This window comes from Rhizoctonia solani, chromosome 11, assembly GCF_016906535.1.
Source record: "Rhizoctonia solani chromosome 11, complete sequence".
In the NCBI taxonomy this organism is placed as follows: Eukaryota; Fungi; Basidiomycota; class Agaricomycetes; order Cantharellales; family Ceratobasidiaceae; genus Rhizoctonia; species Rhizoctonia solani.
In genome coordinates, this window is record NC_057380.1 from 716,390 (window position 1) to 735,076 (window position 18,687).

An 18,687-nucleotide genomic window follows, 5' to 3' on the forward strand; every position below is an offset into this window, starting at 1 on the left:
TCAACTAATCATTTCAATATATGAGCATTTCCAATATATCTCAAATAAGTTTTACGGAGATTAATGCTATTATTCATATGGGGGCCCTTAATTTCGTCTCTTTGTCTGCTTGGTCAATAACGAAAGGCTCAACAATCTATCGAAGTGACTTGAATATAGGTAGGTCAAAATATTTTGATTTCATCAACGTATATGCACAAAAAAAAGATTGACAAACATGTCTGTGTGATCATGCAAATTTTCCCACGCTTCAGTGAGCACATCATTCTGAGATGACCACCTCGCATCCGAAAATCACTTCCCATAAAACCTTTCGCGCTGTCTCGCAAGAGTTTTCGAATCCTTATCCTCCGTATGTTTTAGTCAACTCGCAGGACGATGCAAATTTGGTGTTGTCAGCGGGATGTGAACTCGGATATCTGCTTGCTCTTGAAACCGAGTGCGTGCTCTTCCTAGTAACCACGGCTTTAATAAAACCGCTTAACCTTAAGTACTTGCATTTAGCGGCCCATCCGGCTCCAGAATTCTTACCTTGAATCAGGCTGGAGAGTATCGTGGGCGCATTGGAATAATCATCTATACGCTTCCAACGGAAATGGACCTTGGGGCTATAGCAGACCAAATCCTCCCATTGCTTGCCATTGGTGGGACTGCAATTGGATTTGCGCCTTTGCAGCAGTTGGCACCGTGGAAAGAGGCATGCTTCGCATGGGCCAAGGTGCAGGAGACAAGTGCCACTCAAGATAAATCTCAGGGGGGCGTCGGGCTTGAATGGGCCGATAACAATGCAAGTGGGTCTGGAGATCAGTGGGCACAGTGGTCGGTGGTAAAGAAGGCCCCTGAATGGGCGTTTTGCTGAGGGCTGAACAAGAGAGGATAGGCGATGTATAGGATCATGATACGAAATTCCAAGAGGAGTTGAATCTACGCAAAGTTCGAGAACGTGGCCACACGAGAAAAAGATGAGCTGCAGTAACCGAGTGGCCTCAAGACCATCGTCGAGAACGCATTGAATGAGGCAAGCCACATCAGACCACTGTCGCACCACAGGGGCTTTCAGAATCTCGAGAGATATGAAGCATCAGAGATTACGAGACAGAACACCTACGAAAGTATTGGCAATGATAACACCGTGGTAGTCGCCACCAGAGACTGATTGAGGGGGTGAAAATTGATGGCCCAAGCACTCAAGCTATCTTCTTTGGGACGAGTTGGTGTCAAAGGGTCATCCGAGTACCCCCGCATATCATCGAGTAAGATTTAATTTATAAAATATTCAGAATGATCCCACAAGTAAATGACAACCAGGCTAACAAGATGCTATTGCATGGCGACGACGAGGACAAAGCAGGGGGTGCCCGGCAAACCCCCACGTGACGTCGGGAAGCACAGGGCTCTCGGAAGCAAATAGACAATAGCGAAAAAGGAAACGATGCGCGCCCACCAACCCAAACATGGACCTGGTGTTTATGTTCGTCGATCCTCATCGCGGCCCTTTGTTCTCTATACGCAATCGAGGTCAATAGTATAGTGGCTTATAAGCACCTCCTCAATTGGTGTTATCTCTATCCCTCTCGTCTTCACGATCATCTCTTACCGTCTGTGACGATTCACGACTCGGTTTCTTTCCTTCTTTTTTAACACGAATATTCCATTCACTGGTGCCGGGCACCTCGTCAATTAAATTTCCATTACCGATTCGGAAAAGTCGCCAACATGTTGCCTCTCGGACTTAACGCCTATACTTTCCTTGGGCTGAATGCTGTCCGAGCTCTCTCTATCCTCACCCTTATTCTCGTATTTGCTTCAAGTATCATGGTTATGGTTGAGTAAGTTGAATTCTGATTCTATACAATACGGGCTATATTTACATTATATCAAGTGATGTCAACGCCGTCCGTCGAGGAAATGATGTGCCCGCGGGCCCACTAACTGATGCATCTGGCAATGAATTCGATATTGAATGCGACTATTTTGAAGCCTCCACTGTCCCACTTCAACCTGCTGGAGTCTTCTTTGCCATCCTCAATCGGCTCTTCATCATTGCCCAGTGCATAATTCTTGTTCTTGCTGAGCTTGGATTTCCTCAGTCATTCTTCAAGAACTTCCTCCCCGTCCTTGGACCCGACCACGGTGTTGGTATACTTGGGGCAATGCAAGTCTTGTAAGTGGCTATGACATATCCTACGCAAACAAATTTCTAATTTTTCCCTAAAGCCTGGGCGCTGCAGTCCTCTCTCACCACGTTCCTACATTCGCACTCGTCTCGGCGTTTTTCCTATTCTCCATTGGGCTCTTGAACATTATTCTTGGACTCGTCTTCCGCTCAGGCATTCACTCTCGCCGTGCACTTCTCTCGTGGCGCAACAAGGCTCCCAGTGCTCTCACCGACAAAGTCGACCGCGCTACAACCGCCGTCTCTTACGCTAGCGACGTATATTCCAGCTTCAGGTCTCACTCTAGAGCCTCAGATGTTGAGAAGCAGCCACTTCAACATGACGAAAAGCACGGGGAATGGGATATCCGAAGCCAAAAGTCTTCCGATGACGAAAAATCCCAACCCTTTGCCGCCCTAGGATTCGGTCGCAAGGGCCAGGAGAGCGCCGAGAAGAAGGGATTCATTATTTCCAAGCCCCTGGAGTCCCTTCCCAAATATGCCCCAAAGCAGTTCCAGCTAACCGCCAACTTTGGAAGCGGCCGTGCGAACAACTGATTTGCTGTAGATCCTTTGTTTTGATTGCGACTTCACGACCGGGATGATAACCAAGCCACTCACTTACGCTCATACAATACACTCCTTTATAAACTTAAGCTGGACTTTCTTCGACCATAATACATTCTCCGTATCCGTTAGCCTTTATACTCACCACTTTGTATTGATGACATTAACATTATGGTATTTGCAAGGCCACTTGTTGCAATTTATCTGGTCGTGATTACATGTATTTGTAGACGAGGGAATGCATGACTTTCTATCAATTATAAAGTTTGTTTGATGCACAACGAGGCTTCGAGAGCTCGAACTCCTGGCTAATAAAGAGGTTTGGGATACACGAGGCTGCTTCTTTATGGGCATTTCACGTGTATGCACTAACCATTACTGGACTCACAGTGCGTAAAACGGACCCATCCTGGCCTTCGAGGGTCATTTCCCAGCTTCTCTATCTAAGTTTTTGGCGACTGGACGTAATATAAATAAATGAGGTGAGAACGCGAGGAGAAACAACTTACCAAAAATAGTTCATAACAACAAGACAAAGCAATAAACGCCCACGTGACCGCGAATCACTGCTGATAAGTTATCAGCTTTTGTTCGGAGCGAATTTGAGCATTGATTGTTCAGCGGCTATAACGTTCGACGGGTTCTATTTAGTCGGTTGCCTTCATCTCTTGGACGAGTTGGCCTTCTAGTTACCCTCCACTATCCGTATCTTCGTGTTTCTCGCTGGTGTTACACTGGCTTTACCGGCGCTGGCGCCCCTAACAACTCGTCTGTCCTTGCGCTATCATTGAAATCAGCATAAATATGATATTCTCTGGACCAAGTCTGCGCTGGTTTGGTCTCAATGTCGTCCGTGCCTTGTCTATCGCCGCACTCATTCTTGTTATCTCGTCGAGCATTGTGATTATGGTTAGGTAAAAAAAATATTTTACAATGTCTAGGTACCCTGACCAAAGAGAATATCCTACAGGGACGCCAACGCCCTCTGCCGTGAAATCGACCTCCGGGTCAAATCACAGTCTAACGAACTGGAAAGAAATCCAAACATTGGGCAGGCCTATATGCCTTGGTCAACTGTCCCTCTTCAGCCAGGAGGAGGCTTTTTCGCCATTCTCAGCCGATTATTAATTATTTTGCAGTGCATACTTCTTATTCTCGCCGAACTCGGATGGCCACACAGCTTTTTTATCAAATTTGTCCCGATTCTGGGACACGAGTATGGCGTAGGTATTCTTGGTCTGATACAGGCTCTGTAGGTACCAATTCCCAATAAGTTGTCTCGTGCATAAGAGCTCACGCAACATTCTCTCAGACTCAGTACATTGATTCTCTCACACCGTATCCCGACCTTTCCGCTTATCTCAGCATTCATTCTCTTTGCTGTTGCATGTCTGAACATTATCATTGGACTTATCCTGCGCGAAAAGGTACATCACTATCGCGCCTGGAGCGTGACTACACCCAACGAGGTCTGTCCCGAACTTGCGCTACCAAAGAACCGGCGTATTTCATTCCGGCCACGAGCAAAGCGGTCCACGATCTTTAACTCAGTTGGAGATCCGACGTGCTCCAAGATCGAGAAATTGCCGATCTACACCGAGTCATACGAATCGAAGAACCAACGTAGCGAAGCACTTACCTCGAACAAGCCCCCCCTAGTTGTAACCAGTCTAGGATTCGGCCGGCAGGCTCAACAAGGCGCTGAAGCCGAGTGGTGTTGCCTTCCTATTCCTGAGCACTCGCATCCGAAGCTGTAGGGAACTTATTCGGGGCAAGTTGCGACGTGCGGGCACAATTGTTTTATCATCTTTGTATACGAAGTATTTCTGTATTCATGAAGAAGAATATCAATCTTGAACAATACTATAATACGCATCAAATACTGCTATCTGAATCATATTGCCAGGGTGTGTATGCGTCCTTTTACGATATCAACCGTATTCGCTTTGGGTGTGCCTAGGCCCTAGGAATTGAAATACAGTGCACACAAGGTGTGATCAGGCCCCGCCTCAGGGTCTCCTGCCAAACTGACACATCTACGACATTAACTTCCGTTGACAACGGGATGTTGGATCTTTTAGTCCCTCTACATGAAGTTTCTCAGGTTCACATTACTCGATGTTGGCAGGAGATCAAGGCGCGATGGTAGCGTAGAAAAAGAGGATTTTAGCGATGAAAGAGTTGCGCACAAATCGAAGAGAACACCATTACCCCTAAAGCAGCTGATTGTACTTTGTCTAATGAGGTTTGCGGAGCCTGTGTCGTTTTCAGTAGTAAGTTCTACACAAACAGCATACTACATCATGGTATACTTATGCTCAAAGTAGATATTTCCTTTCGTCAGTCAGGTAGGCACAGCGGGTTATTCAGTTTTTCGAGATTTCCTCTGAATTCCTCGCGTTGACGCTGCTAGATGATTGAAGAAGTCGGAGTCACGAATGATCCCAAAGCTATCGGATATTACTCAGGATTTATTGAAGGTGTTTTTGCCTTGGCACAATTCTGCACTGGTAAGTATCACTAGCTCATGTCGTGAATTTAACCAAGTATCTTGACGTCATTGCCCTTTCATGTCAGTCTGTTTTTGGGGTTCTCTTTCGGATCGAATAGGTCGCCGACCTGTACTTATATTGGGTTTGTGTGGGGTAATTGGTTCAACTATCCTCTTTGGGACTAGCAAGTCTTTCCCTATGATGATCGCCTCTCGTGCACTAAGCGGCGCTCTTAGCGGGAATGTTGCTGTCATTAAAAGGTAAGGTGTACTTAAACCTGTGATCCTAGGTGTTAAGTATGGGACCGTTTTGCAGCGCACTCGCGGAGATCACGGATGAAACGAACCAAGGTGCAGCGTTTGCTTACTTGCCGCTTTGTTGGTCCATAGGGTCTCTCATAGCGTGAACCAATTATTTCTACCTGCTCATATAATTCATTGTGTAACTGACACTAAATATTCACAACCCCAATAGACCGACACTCGGCGGCTTCTTATCCCATCCGGCCGAGCGCTATCCATCGGCATTTGATTACGAACTTCTACGACAGTACCCGTTTCTACTACCATGCATTGTTGGCTCTGGATTGTCAACAATTGGACTCATTGCTGGGATATTCTTTTTCGAAGAAGTCTGCGCTGTCTTGATGTAACCGTCGCTTGTAATTGACATGGATACTGCAGACCCTCATCAAAGCCAAACGTCCTTCAAGATCATCAATACTGTCAGCCGAGTACCGACCAATACCACGAGAAGTACCACGCGAAATCGAAGCTCGATTTTCCAATGACAGCAGCTCAACACCTCATCAAATCGATGAACCAATTCCTTCGATGCGTGATATCCTAACAAGCACTGCTGTGCGGAGGGTGCTTGTTTCATACGCATTCATGGCTTTAATATCAGTATCACTTAACGCGGTGTGTGTACTATGGTTGTATACACCCGCAAAGCTTGGCGGGATTGGCTTTACCGTGAGTGACTTTCTATTGCCTTGAAGACTTTTCTTCACTGGTTACTCTCCGCGAGGTCACGCTAATAATAGAAACATATCAGACATCAGAGATTGGCATCACGCTTGCTGCTTCTGGACTATTGACTACAATAGTCGCAATAATAGTCTTCCCGCCCATTGAGCGCTGGGTCGGAGTAGTAACTCTTTACAAATTTGGGATGGCAATGCAGGTTGGCTTGATTCTCATCTACTTCCACCGGATACTCACACTTTTATAGGTTGTGAGCGTAATCACGTTTCCGCTCGCTCATGCGATGGCTCTTGCTGCAGGAAAGAAGGGTGCGTACTTTGGCGCGTCTATCATGCTTAGCATACGATGCATTGCAGGAGTTGTTTTTGTGTAAGCTCTGGTCGAAGCATTATCTAAAGCTGATATTAATTTGGACTTAAAATTAGGTGCAACATGCTCTTGGTTAATCGCTCCGCACCCAATCGTCGTTCCTTAGGAGTAGTTAATGGCCTGGCTCAAATGGTTGCGAGTGCATCCCGCGCACTTGGCCCTGCTGCCGCTACGTAAGTCTACTTGGTCAAATATGCATATAGCCATTAATTGGTATTTAATAGCACCCTATTTGCCATTTCGGTGCAAAAAGATCTCCTAGGTGGAAGCCTGGTTTGGTTTGTGTTGGCAACAATAGGGATTCTGGGTGTGATGGCAGCTTGCCAAATCCCTAGTGATCGAGCAATGCGAGACTCAGTGTAAATCTATGCTGGAGTGTGGGCCCGATCCTAGTTTGTTTAGTACCCCTACGCGGCTTTATAATTAGACACAGTCCCGGCCTATTCCTTATAATGGCATGCTTTTAAATTTTTTTATCTTCTCAGGGTAAGTATTCAATACCCGTCTTTCCGTCTTTCATCTGTGCATACTCCTGTCGATGTACATCTGTAAATGATGTAGGAGGGTGTCTGTACCCTTGCTGAGTTCCTTGTACTTACGAGGTTTAATTTCTTGAAAAGCAAACGCAAGATCGCGTTTTAAGCATATCGCCATTCTGTAAGGAACACGTGACCCTGGGACACGGCCCCGAGGCCCCCGAACCTTACACACCATAAAGAGAAATGAAATACATAATATATTCATACCGCAGTAACAAACAAGCCCGCAGTAGCTGCGGACGTTAATGATAAGATATAATGAAATAAAGCCTTAGCACAAGTGCTAGGCCAAGAATCGGAATAAGACTGAATGAAACTACACGCAGGTATATGCGACAGCAGAATACCCGTGTAGAAAACATATAAAAAGACCTATCGATAGTTAGCAGGTAGAGAGACGACTTTGTACTTTAATACTTTTAATTCGATTGACTTCGATAGCCAATTCGCTTGACTCTAAGCTCTGGTTTACTATCGTCTCACTCGTATTGATTCACGCAAGGTTGTTATTACATTTGATTACTAACGTTACAGTTACCGTACGAATTCTACAACCTTACACATTCCATTGAATCCGCAGGAGCTCGCCAGATGATAGTTATTGAGGAGTTTGTAGTTGTAAGTAAGACCATCACGATTGTCTCGCTTAAGCTTCCCAAGTATTGCGGGCTTATTATACGACCTGAAAACAACAATTTCAGTATATCTTCCTCAGTCAGACTGAGAGGTTTGGTGTCTCAAGTCAGTCACCAGATCCCCCACCTTCGCTGACTTGAGACGACGTTAATCTTGTCAATTCGAACATTTAGAGGAAGTTCTCGAACTGGACTTAGTCAAACGCTTTCTTTGCCATATGATAGAAAAGGGAAGAATTTCATTACACGTTCAATTAATGCTATGATCTTCTAAGAAGTCCGTCAAACACAACTCAAAAGAGGTGGGCAGCAGGGGGTATAATGGGCAGGTAGGTGCGATGGCTTGATTTTGGTGTTCTTGCCTATTTCTTTAATCATAACCCATATGTAAACTTGCCTCCCTCTAGTTCTATTGAGTAATTTGTAATAGGTAAAGATAGTTCACAGCATTTGAAACCGCGGCCAGTACCCGTATGCACCCGTTAAAGACCCAAAATATACAGCAATCAGCCGTAGTTCCAAAGCACGTGATAACCGAGGGCATGGGCACAACTGAGCGGATGCATTTGGCTCTTGGCGCTCAAACACATGAGTGATACACAATCGCAATGTGGCATAATGCCATTCATGATGAGCCTCGACGAGTCACTTAGACTCTCAAAAAACAAGTTTCAAAGGCGCGCGGGCATGGGATCTAAAGACGATAGTACCTCCCCTTCTGTGATACTTTTATCTGAGTCTACTCAGCTTACTCCGCTTTCGACCGCATCTACTGAGGATAGCTCGCACGTTGTTGGCTCTGATCGATCTATGTCTCCCAATACCGCTATAGAAAAGCCCTCGGATACTTGGGCCGCAATCAGGGCCCTTCTTACGATCCTCGAGTCGAGTACTGATGCGTTCGGTCCACTCAAGTCAGCGATTAGCGGACTCAAGGGGCTTCTGGACATATACGAGGTACGAACCCTGTTCTCGTCAAAAGCTCTATCAAATGCCATCAACGCTTGAACAGGACGCATGCAAGGAAGACAAGGAATATAAAGAATCGGGTAGCAGGCTGAAGGAGATATTACAAAATCTAAAGGACCATATCGAGCAACCGACAGGGCTTATAATAACAAAGAGTGTAAAGCGGATTCGAGAGTGAGTATATAAATTCAATTCTCAGTACGATAGCGTCGCTTACGCAAGCTGTAGCGAAATCATAGAAGAAGCAAAGAGAGTAGCCAACAAACAGGCAAATAAGACAGGAAGACGGCTGATGGATGTCATGGAAGGATCTGACGGAATAATGGAATGCTACCGCTGTATTGATGGTCATCTGCGGAGGATCGCGGTAAGTCTTGGCAGGACGATATATCATCATGACCAATGTTCAATAGCTCAACGCGAGTATGGGTGCCCTGGAGGCCATCCACAAACATACATTAGTATGTGCAAATGTAGAGTCAAAGGCTCTGCTCTGATGCATAGTCAAGGAGTCACAACTGAACAGAATGTTACTCTATACGTCCGCAATATACAACTCCGCCGAATCCTTGGATGTCCAAAGAGGAAGCTGTACTTCAGGAACCCGAGAAGCAGAACTCAACGAGCTGATCGAATGGGCAAGTGTCCCAGGAGCCGGAAAGATATGTTGGATGAACGGAATGGCCGGTACAGGAAAGACGACGATTGCATACACTGTGTGTAGCAGGCTTGACAAGTCTAATCAACTGGGGGCCAGTTTCTTTTGTTCAAGAGTAATTCCAGGATGTCGTCAAGTCCAGCACATCATCCCATCTATTGCATCCCAACTTGCCAGTTTCTCGCGTCCCTTCCAATGCGCACTAGCCAAAGTCCTTGAAGAAGATTGCGATGCCCATACTCGACCACTGAGCATCCAGTACCAGAAGCTTATTATCGACCCATTAAAGGCCGTGGAGATATCCCTTCCGAAGGATCTTATCGTGGTTATTGACGCCCTGGACGAATGCGAGAGTGTAACAGCCATCGAGCAAATACTGGAACTGCTCCTGTCGACCACTCACAGGCTTCCCATCCGATTTCTTCTATCCAGCCGCCCGGAGCGAGAAATTACAGAAAAAATGACTGGACGACCGAACGGGCAGGACGAGGCTCGACTTGTATTGCATAACCTAGACTCAAACACCGTGAAGGCTGACATCGGAACATATGCGTGAGGAGCTAAAAGGGGTCCCATTGAAAGACTCGGAGTGGACCAGTATCATCGATCGCTGCGGGGTGTCTTTTATCTACGCGTCTACCGTCTGCCGTTACATCAAAAACGCATATAAAATACAAACGTTCAGCAAAGCGGTCAAGGTGGTCATTGACTCAGGATCTACTTCGATGGGGAACGGAGACGAACGTACAATCGACGAGCTTTATAAGACTATTCTGGATAATGTCTTCAAGGAGTCTGAACTGACTAAGGCGAACCGGCGAACAATTAGGGCCATACTTGAAATGGTTGTGTGCATAAGAGAGCCAATGTCACTGGACGCTATGGCAGGGCTGTTAAGGTTGGATAGTGTTGAGGAGGTGGATGCCCTATTAGGTCCCCTTCGATCGGTACTGAACGTAACAAAAAAGACCAGACTGGTAACCACTTTACATGCTTCATTTCCCGACTTCATACTTTCGCAAGACCGGTCCAATCACTATTACTGCAACCTAAACACCTGGAACACAACGATGGCAGAAGCGTGTTTAAAACTCATTGATGCTACCAAGCCAAGGTTCAACATATGTAGATTACCTTCTTCATTCTTGCTGGACAAGCAGGTCGACGACCTCGATCAACGGGTCGCCCAATCAATCTCACCCGGCCTAGTATATGCATGTCGCTACTGGACCGCCCACCTGAGTCTTGGCGAAGAAAGTGGTAGTCTTACTGAGCTGGTTGGGGGCTTCTTTGAATCAAAGTTGCTAATGTGGATGGAAGTGATGAATCTGACAAAGAACATGCGTTATGCGACACCGATCATACAGAGCGTCGAGAATTGGTGTATCGTAAGTTGTGAGCTTTGTCGTAATTCGACACGCTAATCCAGCTTCAATACAGCAACGGAACGTACCTGAACACATGACAAAGCTAGCACACGATGCCTCCCAGTTCGTATCGACCTATGCCAACCATCCCTTGTCCCAAAGCACTCCACACATCTACGCTTCCATGCTGCCATTCTGGCCTCGATCTCGGCCACTCTCGGCAGCATACATGCCAAGAATATCCGGACTTGTACAGCCGACAGGAACAGCGATCGATCGTCGACGACGGGCACCCATAGCCACCTGGAAGGCCTCCACCTCAGGCGTGATGTCAATTGGTCTTTCAAGAGATGGAAGACGACTTGCAGCACCTAGTGCAGACAGCATCAATCTGTACGATACGACCACGGGCGAGAGTATGCTCAACCTCACTGAAGAGCGCACAAAGAATGTCTACTACGTTGCGATATCTCCCGATGGCTCCAAGGTAGCCTTTTGTACTTCTGATGGCGCCCCATATCTGTGGGATACTGCCAATGAAGGCACAGTCACAGAACTGCTTCCTGATGGCATGTCCGGCGGTCGATCACTGGCATTTTCTCCTGATGGGTCTCATGTCGCCTGCGGTCTGAGGAAGGGAGAGGTATATATCTGCACATTGGGGCAAGAGGTCAGCAGCCATGGTCCACTCAGAGGTCATACTACATTTGTCACCTCAGTCATGTTTTCTTCCGACGGTCTGTATCTTGTATCTGGATCGAAAGACAAGATTGTCCGAGTGTGGGATGTGCAGGCAGGCCAACCGGTTTGTACACCCTTTGAGGGTCATATTGCTTCAGTCTGGTCAGTGTGCTACTGTCTTACTGACTCACGCGTTGCCTCGGGCTCGTCTGATAAAACGATCCGAGTGTGGGATCCACAAACTGGGAAGACAGTGTTAGGACCACTCACAGGACATTCTAACGGTGTATCCTGCGTTGCGTTTTCGCACAATGGCGCTTTGATTGCCTCGGGATCATCCGACAGAACAATCCGAGTATATGAGACGCATACCGGCCACACAGTGCTTGGACCGCTGGAAGGACACACCAGCTGCATCAATTCGATCATATTTTCTCCCGAAAGCACTCACCTATTTTCTTGCTCAGAAGACGGCACCGTACGGGTATGGAATATACAGACCTCCACACTCCTGATGCCGTTACGACTACCCCATCTATGCCCTTGCCTATCTGCTCCATCCGATACTCTCATAGCGGTACAAGGGTTGTATCTGGCTTAAAAGATGGGTCGATACATGTATGGGATGTGGCGACTAGTCAACTGGTGCTCGGACCACTGCATGGCCATGATAGGGGTGTTTCATCTATCGACTACTCAGGCGATGATCGGTACATTGCGTCTGGTTCAGGAACCACACTGAGAATCTGGAATGGACTGACGGGACAAGACATGCACGGACCAATGGAGGGGCATGACGATTTTGTGAACTGTGTGCGATTCTCACCCGACAGCACGGTCGTCGTCTCAGGGTCGTATGACTGCACTGTCCGAATATGGGATGTGAACACCGGCCAACAAGTGGGGCAACTATTCAACAGAGCTGGCCCGATTCTGTCAGTTGGGATCTCCTCTGATGGCCATCGGGTTGCCTGTGGCTCGATCGATGACAACATAGCGATACTTGACCGACATAGCGGTACCACGCTCGTTGGCCCAATCGACGCCCACAAGTCCTGTGTTTCTTCGGTGGAGTTCTCCCCGGATGGGACGCACCTCGTCTCGGGGTCGTATGACGAATCAGTGAAAATATGGGATGCGGAGACAGGGGAGCAGGTTATTGCTTGCGGCGAGAGTGGTGGCGTTCATAGTGCCTTGGTTTCCTCCGTGTCGTTCTCACCTAACGGTCTTTACGTTGCATCTGGGTCTGACGATCATACTGTGCGCGTGTGGGACTCGCAGAACGGTAAACTTATATACGGTCCTCTCAAGGGACATACCAGTGGCGTGGAGTGCATCCAGTTCTCGCCCGATGGCTCGCACCTCGTGTCATGTTCGGAAGATTGCACCATCCGATTCTGGGACTTATCGTTCCTGGGGACACCTTTACAAGAGGATACATCTATAGGAGCTAGTGCGTTCCTCTCTTTCCTCTCTTCTCTTTTATCCCCTCATGCATTTTTGTAGACAATGCTGGAGTAGCTGCTTCCGCTTCTGACTCTCATCTATCCCATCTTTCGTCTCTGGACGGTGATGGCTGGGTGGTGGACTCACATGGTCGGCGGCTGGTATGGGTGCCATCAGACCTCCGCACCTACCTGGCACTTCCGCCAACCTCCTCGATTATCGCTGAACAAGGGGGCTTCATTCTAAACACGGACGGATGGAATATAGGAGATAGGTGGACGGAGTGTTAGCATCCAACGTGCCCAAGAGTCCTGCGCTCGAAGCATTTAGTGTCTACTTGTTGATATCTATATAGAAGGTCACTATTGTAACCAACACTCGATACTGCGCGTTTGTTCGCCCCCTTTATGTTTGCACGTATTTCGACATCACCTGTGTTCAGTCTCCTCGAACAATCGTGATAGTACCACGAATTAATTGTTTACCCAGCTCGGACAAATCAACATTACAAAGCGAAAACAAGTTGCCGACATCCAAGTGAAAATAACTCGTCTGTTTCCAGCACCAAGCTTCTCGCAAGCGAAGTAATCAACAAGGTCAGGTTTAAATTCTGAACAGACTGCAGACAGGGCACTTTTGTCTCTCGTTATCACCCACTAATGTAATATGGAATAGTATACCATGAGCAACATATCATTCACTATGTCAACCTCTGACTGCTTGAATATGTTCGTGCTGGGCAAACTTCACCCATTCTTCAGAGTCCATGCCATACGACTCCGCATCCAAGGATGGGAAACTTCTTTCCCTAACTGCCTTGGCAAACGCATTGGCGCCCTCTGTTGCGGTGGACCCGATCTCCGCGAACTTCTGTACGAATTTGGCTTTGTGACCTGAACATATGTCCAACGCATCGTCTTGAACAAGCACATGTCCATCGCACCCAGGCCCTGCACCGATGCCAATAGTAGGTATGTATAGTTGCTGACTGATATGCGTCGCAAGAGGATGCGGAACCGCTTCTAGAACAATCGCAAACACAGCACTTCAGCCGTTTTTTTTCTGAGGCTGGGCTGACCGGTTGGACTTAAGAAAGGGTCAGGTCGGACTTAGATAAGATAAGAGTCAGGCCCAGACCAAGCGAGGGACCCGGTAAGACGCCACCAGCAAAGATAAGATTCAGACTGTGGATAGATAAGACTTAGAATAGGGGATCGATCGCCAGGGTCCATTGCAAATACGGGCGCGCAAGGATCGACCGACTTGGTCGCGTTGACTTAGAGATTCCCACCACCTTGCGACATTCCACAGGCTGACAGACAACACTCCCGATAATGAACAGTAACAATTTTACTGGAAATGCACTTGGAAGGGCTCGCAGGGTGGGTACACAAAGTTTGAAGCTCAACAAAAATCGAAATTAATTCGATTATCTTAGACCAAGAAAGGGTTAGGATTCTATGAAGAGCTAAGACCATGCAATTGTACAAGGTGCCACAGGGTTGAAACAATTCCTTGGGACCCTTCAACAATTGCAACTCACCACAGACGATGGGGTAGGCATCAAGAGGCTGGCGCACGCGGCAGGCTTGCTGACAACATCCCCATGGCCAACAACATTGATATGGGCGGCCCTAGTACCTCAAACCCAACACACCCAGACAACCCACTCCTCGAATACCCTTGCTCTGAGCCCGCATCTCAACCACAGTTTGGCTCCGATTCTTACCTTCAGTCTCGGCCGCTGTCTCCGTCGCGTACAAACTCTGGTCTGGGACCGCACTCTGCGTTTCCCTTGGAACTTATTTCTTGGCCTCGACCTACATCTCGGCCTATGTCTTGGTTGCGCTCTCGGTCTTCAACTCGCTCTTGCTTGGGTCTTCTTGGTCCTTGCTTATCAGAGTTGCCAAGAGCTAGGTCCAAAATTGTTTCCTTCAACCGCGAGTCCATTACTGCCGACTCCAGTTCTAACAACTCAGACTCTGATTACCCCGACTACTCACCTGAGTACTTTGTACTTAAGCCGACCAACCCTGAAAATGACGCCGAACTCTTTGGCAAGGGTCTTGCCGGTTTCCGGATTGCGACGCCCCCTGCCTTTTATCTAGGAGAAGGTTGGCATGCATTAAAGGACCCGGCAGACCTAGGTGATGGTGAATGCAAACGACAAAGATAAGGAGGATGAAGAGAATGAGGAGGAGGAAGAGGATCCTGAAGGACCGCAAGACCCAAACGGAGACCCGGACGCTGAGAACAAGGATGGGCCCCCTATTCAAGTGGATCCTGAAGGCGAGCCAGGACCACCTGAGGAGCCTGGGACGATGGCGACGCACAAGGGATGCCCGCGCTTAACGAGCATCCTATCCTACGCAATATTTATTTGCGTACGTGGATTCAATATGCGTTTGCCGGTGTTACTCAGGACTCGATCCAGGCAATTCTCGAGTCTCATAAGTCCTTGCTGCTGGCCCTTGCGGACCTTCAAGGGGGTGCTTTCCCCGCCGACTTTGCTGTTCAAGTACATAAAATGCCGACAACTCTTTGATCACTTGAACGCCGCCTTGGGCTTGACTTTGCCAACCTCATCACGATATTTCCCGTATGTCCAGACCCAGACTGCGGGAAACGATACACCATGGAGCAGCTGGAGAATCTCCGCACTCCCCAATGTATAAGACGCGTTGGTGAGGATCAATGCCCAGGCGTCTTATATACCGAAACCAAATTGGCGACCGGCAAGCAGAAACATACACCAAGTAAATCCTTCCCTTATAACTCGCTTCCCAAAGCACTTGGTTGACTCCTTTCTCGGCCTGGAATCGCACGTTTCATGCAACATTGGCGACTTGATGGGGACGAGCCGATTGAAGAGAACGTCCCGCCTCCGATTGACCCAGAAGAGTGGTTTCACGAAATGGGTCCGGACGATAAATTTGGCAACATTTCTCAAGCCTCGGGGTGGCGTAATCAAGAAGTCGGCTTACGGCAACGGTGGGATGGGGTGCTCCAAGAGTACATCGACGAACCTACTGGCAAGGCGCCACTCTCCTTAGTTTGTCTACCCTATGGAATAAGCCTTGGGCTCAACTCAGATGGGTATGAACATTGTGTGGTCTTTTTTGTCTTTATCACTGAATTTACGTTTCTTTCTAGATACCAGGCACATGGCAAGTTTGCAGCCGGCGGTAATTACTCTGTTACTGGAGTATATATCATTGTCAATAACTTACCATTTTATCTTCAACATATGATCAAGAATATTATTCTGGTCATAGTAATGCCGGGTCCAAAGGAACCAAAGGGGTACGCGTTGAGCCAGATGCTTGAGCCGCTTGTCAACGATCTGATTGAATTGATGAATGGTAAGTGTTTATATTATTTTGTGTTTTATATTCAATGTAATCCATAGGGATGGATTTACCGGTCTACAACTTGGTGACTGGCCAGACAGAACAACGCCGGGTATACGCAAAATTATTGGTTCTTCTGATGGACTGGATAGCTCGTATCAAGTGTATCGGGCATGTTGGAGCTACCGCCGAGCACAATCACTGCCCGTACTGCAAAATGTGACAGTGTCTCCTTGGTGAAGCACGAGGATACCGCACTGCAGGTAAGAGTTTAATTATACAGATATTACAGTCTAATACTTTCTCATAGAGTATGAATTACAAGATCCTCATGAGCACCTGCAAGCTAAGCACGAGTGGCAGCGCAAACCCAATCCTATTTGCCGCGAGGAAATACGGCAGCAAACAGGCACGACTTTCACCATTTTCGACCAAATCCCTGGGTTCTACTCGTTTGATATATGCCCCCCCGACTCAATGCACTTGTTTGATCTTGGTATAACCCCGGCCATAATAAAAATAGTTTACAAACTCGGCATGCTTCGTAAACGATATCGCCAACAGCCTTCAAGCGAAATCCCTGAGGCAAGATTTGACGCGTTTATGCGTTGTTGTTATTTTCCTCACTTCTGTGGTCGTTTACCAACTAAAGTGAGTTTTTAATCAACACCTATTATTTATCTATTTATTTTATCTCGTAGCTTTCAAGGATTGGTGGCCATACCAAAGCTGAACAATGGAATACGCTCCTTGTTGTCCTTCCAGCCGCCCTTTTTGAGGCTTGGAGGGTTGGCAACTCAATCCCGGAGAACGAAATACCTCGCGGCGGCCAGAATACAAGACATTTCAAGCAGCAACAAGCAAATGCTCGACGTCTCTTGCGCCGCCGCCGCCATGTTCATGATATGGATCAGGGCGAGCTAGATAATGTCCCCGAACTTGGAGACTGCTTTCCCTCTCGTAATCCAAGGGATTACTTTGCCAACATACTTCGCTATTGTGTTGCACACGCCGTCGTGACTCAACATTGGCTCTCAAGGCAGCAAATTGACACCTTTACTCCGTTGTTCAAACTTATTGCAACCACCTTTGCCAAAATGAACATTAACTTACCACCAATTTTCCATGCCGCTACCCACCTCCGCCCTTTCCTGCTTAAATACGGTAGTGTGTATGGGACACGTGTTCTGGCCTTTGAACGCGTGAATCGCATGCTTATTAACGTCAATACTAATGGACATGGACAGGGAGTCCTTGAGGCAACAATGGCCAAGGGGTTTCTACGCCGGGCTGAGTGTTATCGATATGTAGGTTAAATTCACTGCATTATATCATGTATTAACCCATAATTAGGTGAAGATAATGCAATCAATCGAAGAGCCAACTGCCGATGATACATGACAACTAATACACTCCTCAAGGCAATGCGAAACGGTCCTGAGCATGAGATCCAGCGTGAGATGCTTGATGCCGTGCTTGCAGGGCAGGCACCATTTCGTGGCCAAGGTCAGTATATCAATTATGGTGCTCATGCAACCTAATGTAGTTGTCCAGAGCATATTCGACTTGCAACTGTATCAGCCAAAATCAGCTTTCACAATGATGCACACTCTTCATACTACCCCCATATGATAGAGTTCTGCAACAACCATTACCCCTTCAACAACGCTCGTTTTTATGGTCCTGGTGTGCGCCCTCCCAACGGCATTTACATCTCACCTACAAACTCAACTGTCATGTATTCCCATTTTCATCGATACAGTGTTCGCTACGGCTCGGCACATCACTCACGCGGGTACAACTCTCGCTTTGGATTTATCTATGATCGCAAACCTGTAATCATCAAGGGGATCTACGCAACAACTGTAGCAGTTGGTGATCAAGATTTTACATTTGTTGGTGCTATGGTACGCCGCTTCATCCTTCCTGTCCAGCAGCCTGTCTTTCCTTGGGATCACTGGTAAGTATTTATCTTATATGTGGGTGAAAAACTCTCACCAAAGGTACGTAGGGACGAATTGCTTCAGATCCAGGCTTGGGAGTACAGGCAATTTGCCCCAGTCGAGCCAGTACCACTCTCTGCATTCACCGGCGTTTTTGCAATGTCCAATATTCAAATGTTGTACGGACGTTACACTCTCACATTTGCTATGATCAAGGTAAATTTGATTTAGTTTATCCAACTTTATATTACTTATTATTTTCAGACACACCCGGAAGACTTGGTCGAAGGTTACAACAACCATGACCAGGGGGTGAGGACGAAGATGAGGGAAATAACGACGAGTTTGATAATATGGATGAGGACTAGCCTGTAACATTATTGTTTGCAACACTACATAGGTACGATACCAGATTTTCTTTTATGTTCAAATTAACATCATTTTATTTATAGGTATAGCCGTAAATACAGGTCCAGAATTTTGTACTATTTTTATTGGGAACACGTACAGTTAGAATATCCAAAACGTGG

At 47.1% G+C, this 18,687-nt stretch overlaps 5 protein-coding genes across 5 annotated transcripts; all 5 read left to right on the forward strand.

The window, feature by feature from the left end:
* Nucleotides 1-272: 272 nt before the first annotated feature.
* RhiXN_10280 (uncharacterized protein) lies at nucleotides 273-859 on the forward strand (the record flags this gene model as incomplete). Its single annotated transcript, XM_043330096.1, has 2 exons — nucleotides 273-439; nucleotides 505-859. The coding sequence occupies 2 exons, from the start codon at nucleotides 273-275 to the stop codon at nucleotides 857-859; spliced, it is 522 nt and encodes a 173-aa protein (XP_043184193.1).
* An 857-nt stretch (nucleotides 860-1,716) lies between these two features.
* On the forward strand, nucleotides 1,717-2,713 carry RhiXN_10281 (uncharacterized protein; the record flags this gene model as incomplete). Its single annotated transcript, XM_043330097.1, has 3 exons — nucleotides 1,717-1,829; nucleotides 1,883-2,164; nucleotides 2,218-2,713. 3 exons carry the CDS (start codon nucleotides 1,717-1,719, stop codon nucleotides 2,711-2,713), a joined length of 891 nt encoding a protein of 296 aa, XP_043184194.1.
* An 813-nt stretch (nucleotides 2,714-3,526) lies between these two features.
* Nucleotides 3,527-4,479, forward strand: RhiXN_10282 (uncharacterized protein; the record flags this gene model as incomplete). The annotated part of the gene is made up of 3 exons (XM_043330098.1): nucleotides 3,527-3,636; nucleotides 3,693-3,974; nucleotides 4,035-4,479. 3 exons carry the CDS (start codon nucleotides 3,527-3,529, stop codon nucleotides 4,477-4,479), a joined length of 837 nt encoding a protein of 278 aa, XP_043184195.1.
* A 933-nt stretch (nucleotides 4,480-5,412) lies between these two features.
* Nucleotides 5,413-13,154, forward strand: RhiXN_10283 (peptidase C14; the record flags this gene model as incomplete). The annotated part of the gene is made up of 18 exons (XM_043330099.1): nucleotides 5,413-5,474; nucleotides 5,530-5,616; nucleotides 5,689-5,845; nucleotides 5,898-6,188; nucleotides 6,271-6,399; nucleotides 6,448-6,508; nucleotides 6,557-6,569; nucleotides 6,626-6,742; nucleotides 6,794-6,812; nucleotides 8,491-8,700; nucleotides 8,756-8,886; nucleotides 8,941-9,079; nucleotides 9,126-9,173; nucleotides 9,222-9,922; nucleotides 9,969-10,758; nucleotides 10,811-11,773; nucleotides 11,830-12,871; nucleotides 12,925-13,154. 18 exons carry the CDS (start codon nucleotides 5,413-5,415, stop codon nucleotides 13,152-13,154), a joined length of 5,190 nt encoding a protein of 1,729 aa, XP_043184196.1.
* A 1,316-nt stretch (nucleotides 13,155-14,470) lies between these two features.
* Nucleotides 14,471-18,532, forward strand: RhiXN_10284 (Transposase family tnp2; the record flags this gene model as incomplete). Its single annotated transcript, XM_043330100.1, has 14 exons — nucleotides 14,471-14,978; nucleotides 15,037-15,248; nucleotides 15,299-15,382; nucleotides 15,725-15,960; nucleotides 16,018-16,226; nucleotides 16,274-16,326; nucleotides 16,367-16,477; nucleotides 16,525-16,666; nucleotides 16,738-16,865; nucleotides 16,916-17,521; nucleotides 17,636-17,720; nucleotides 17,769-18,174; nucleotides 18,226-18,373; nucleotides 18,422-18,532. The coding sequence occupies 14 exons, from the start codon at nucleotides 14,471-14,473 to the stop codon at nucleotides 18,530-18,532; spliced, it is 3,039 nt and encodes a 1,012-aa protein (XP_043184197.1).
* Nucleotides 18,533-18,687: the final 155 nt, after the last annotated feature.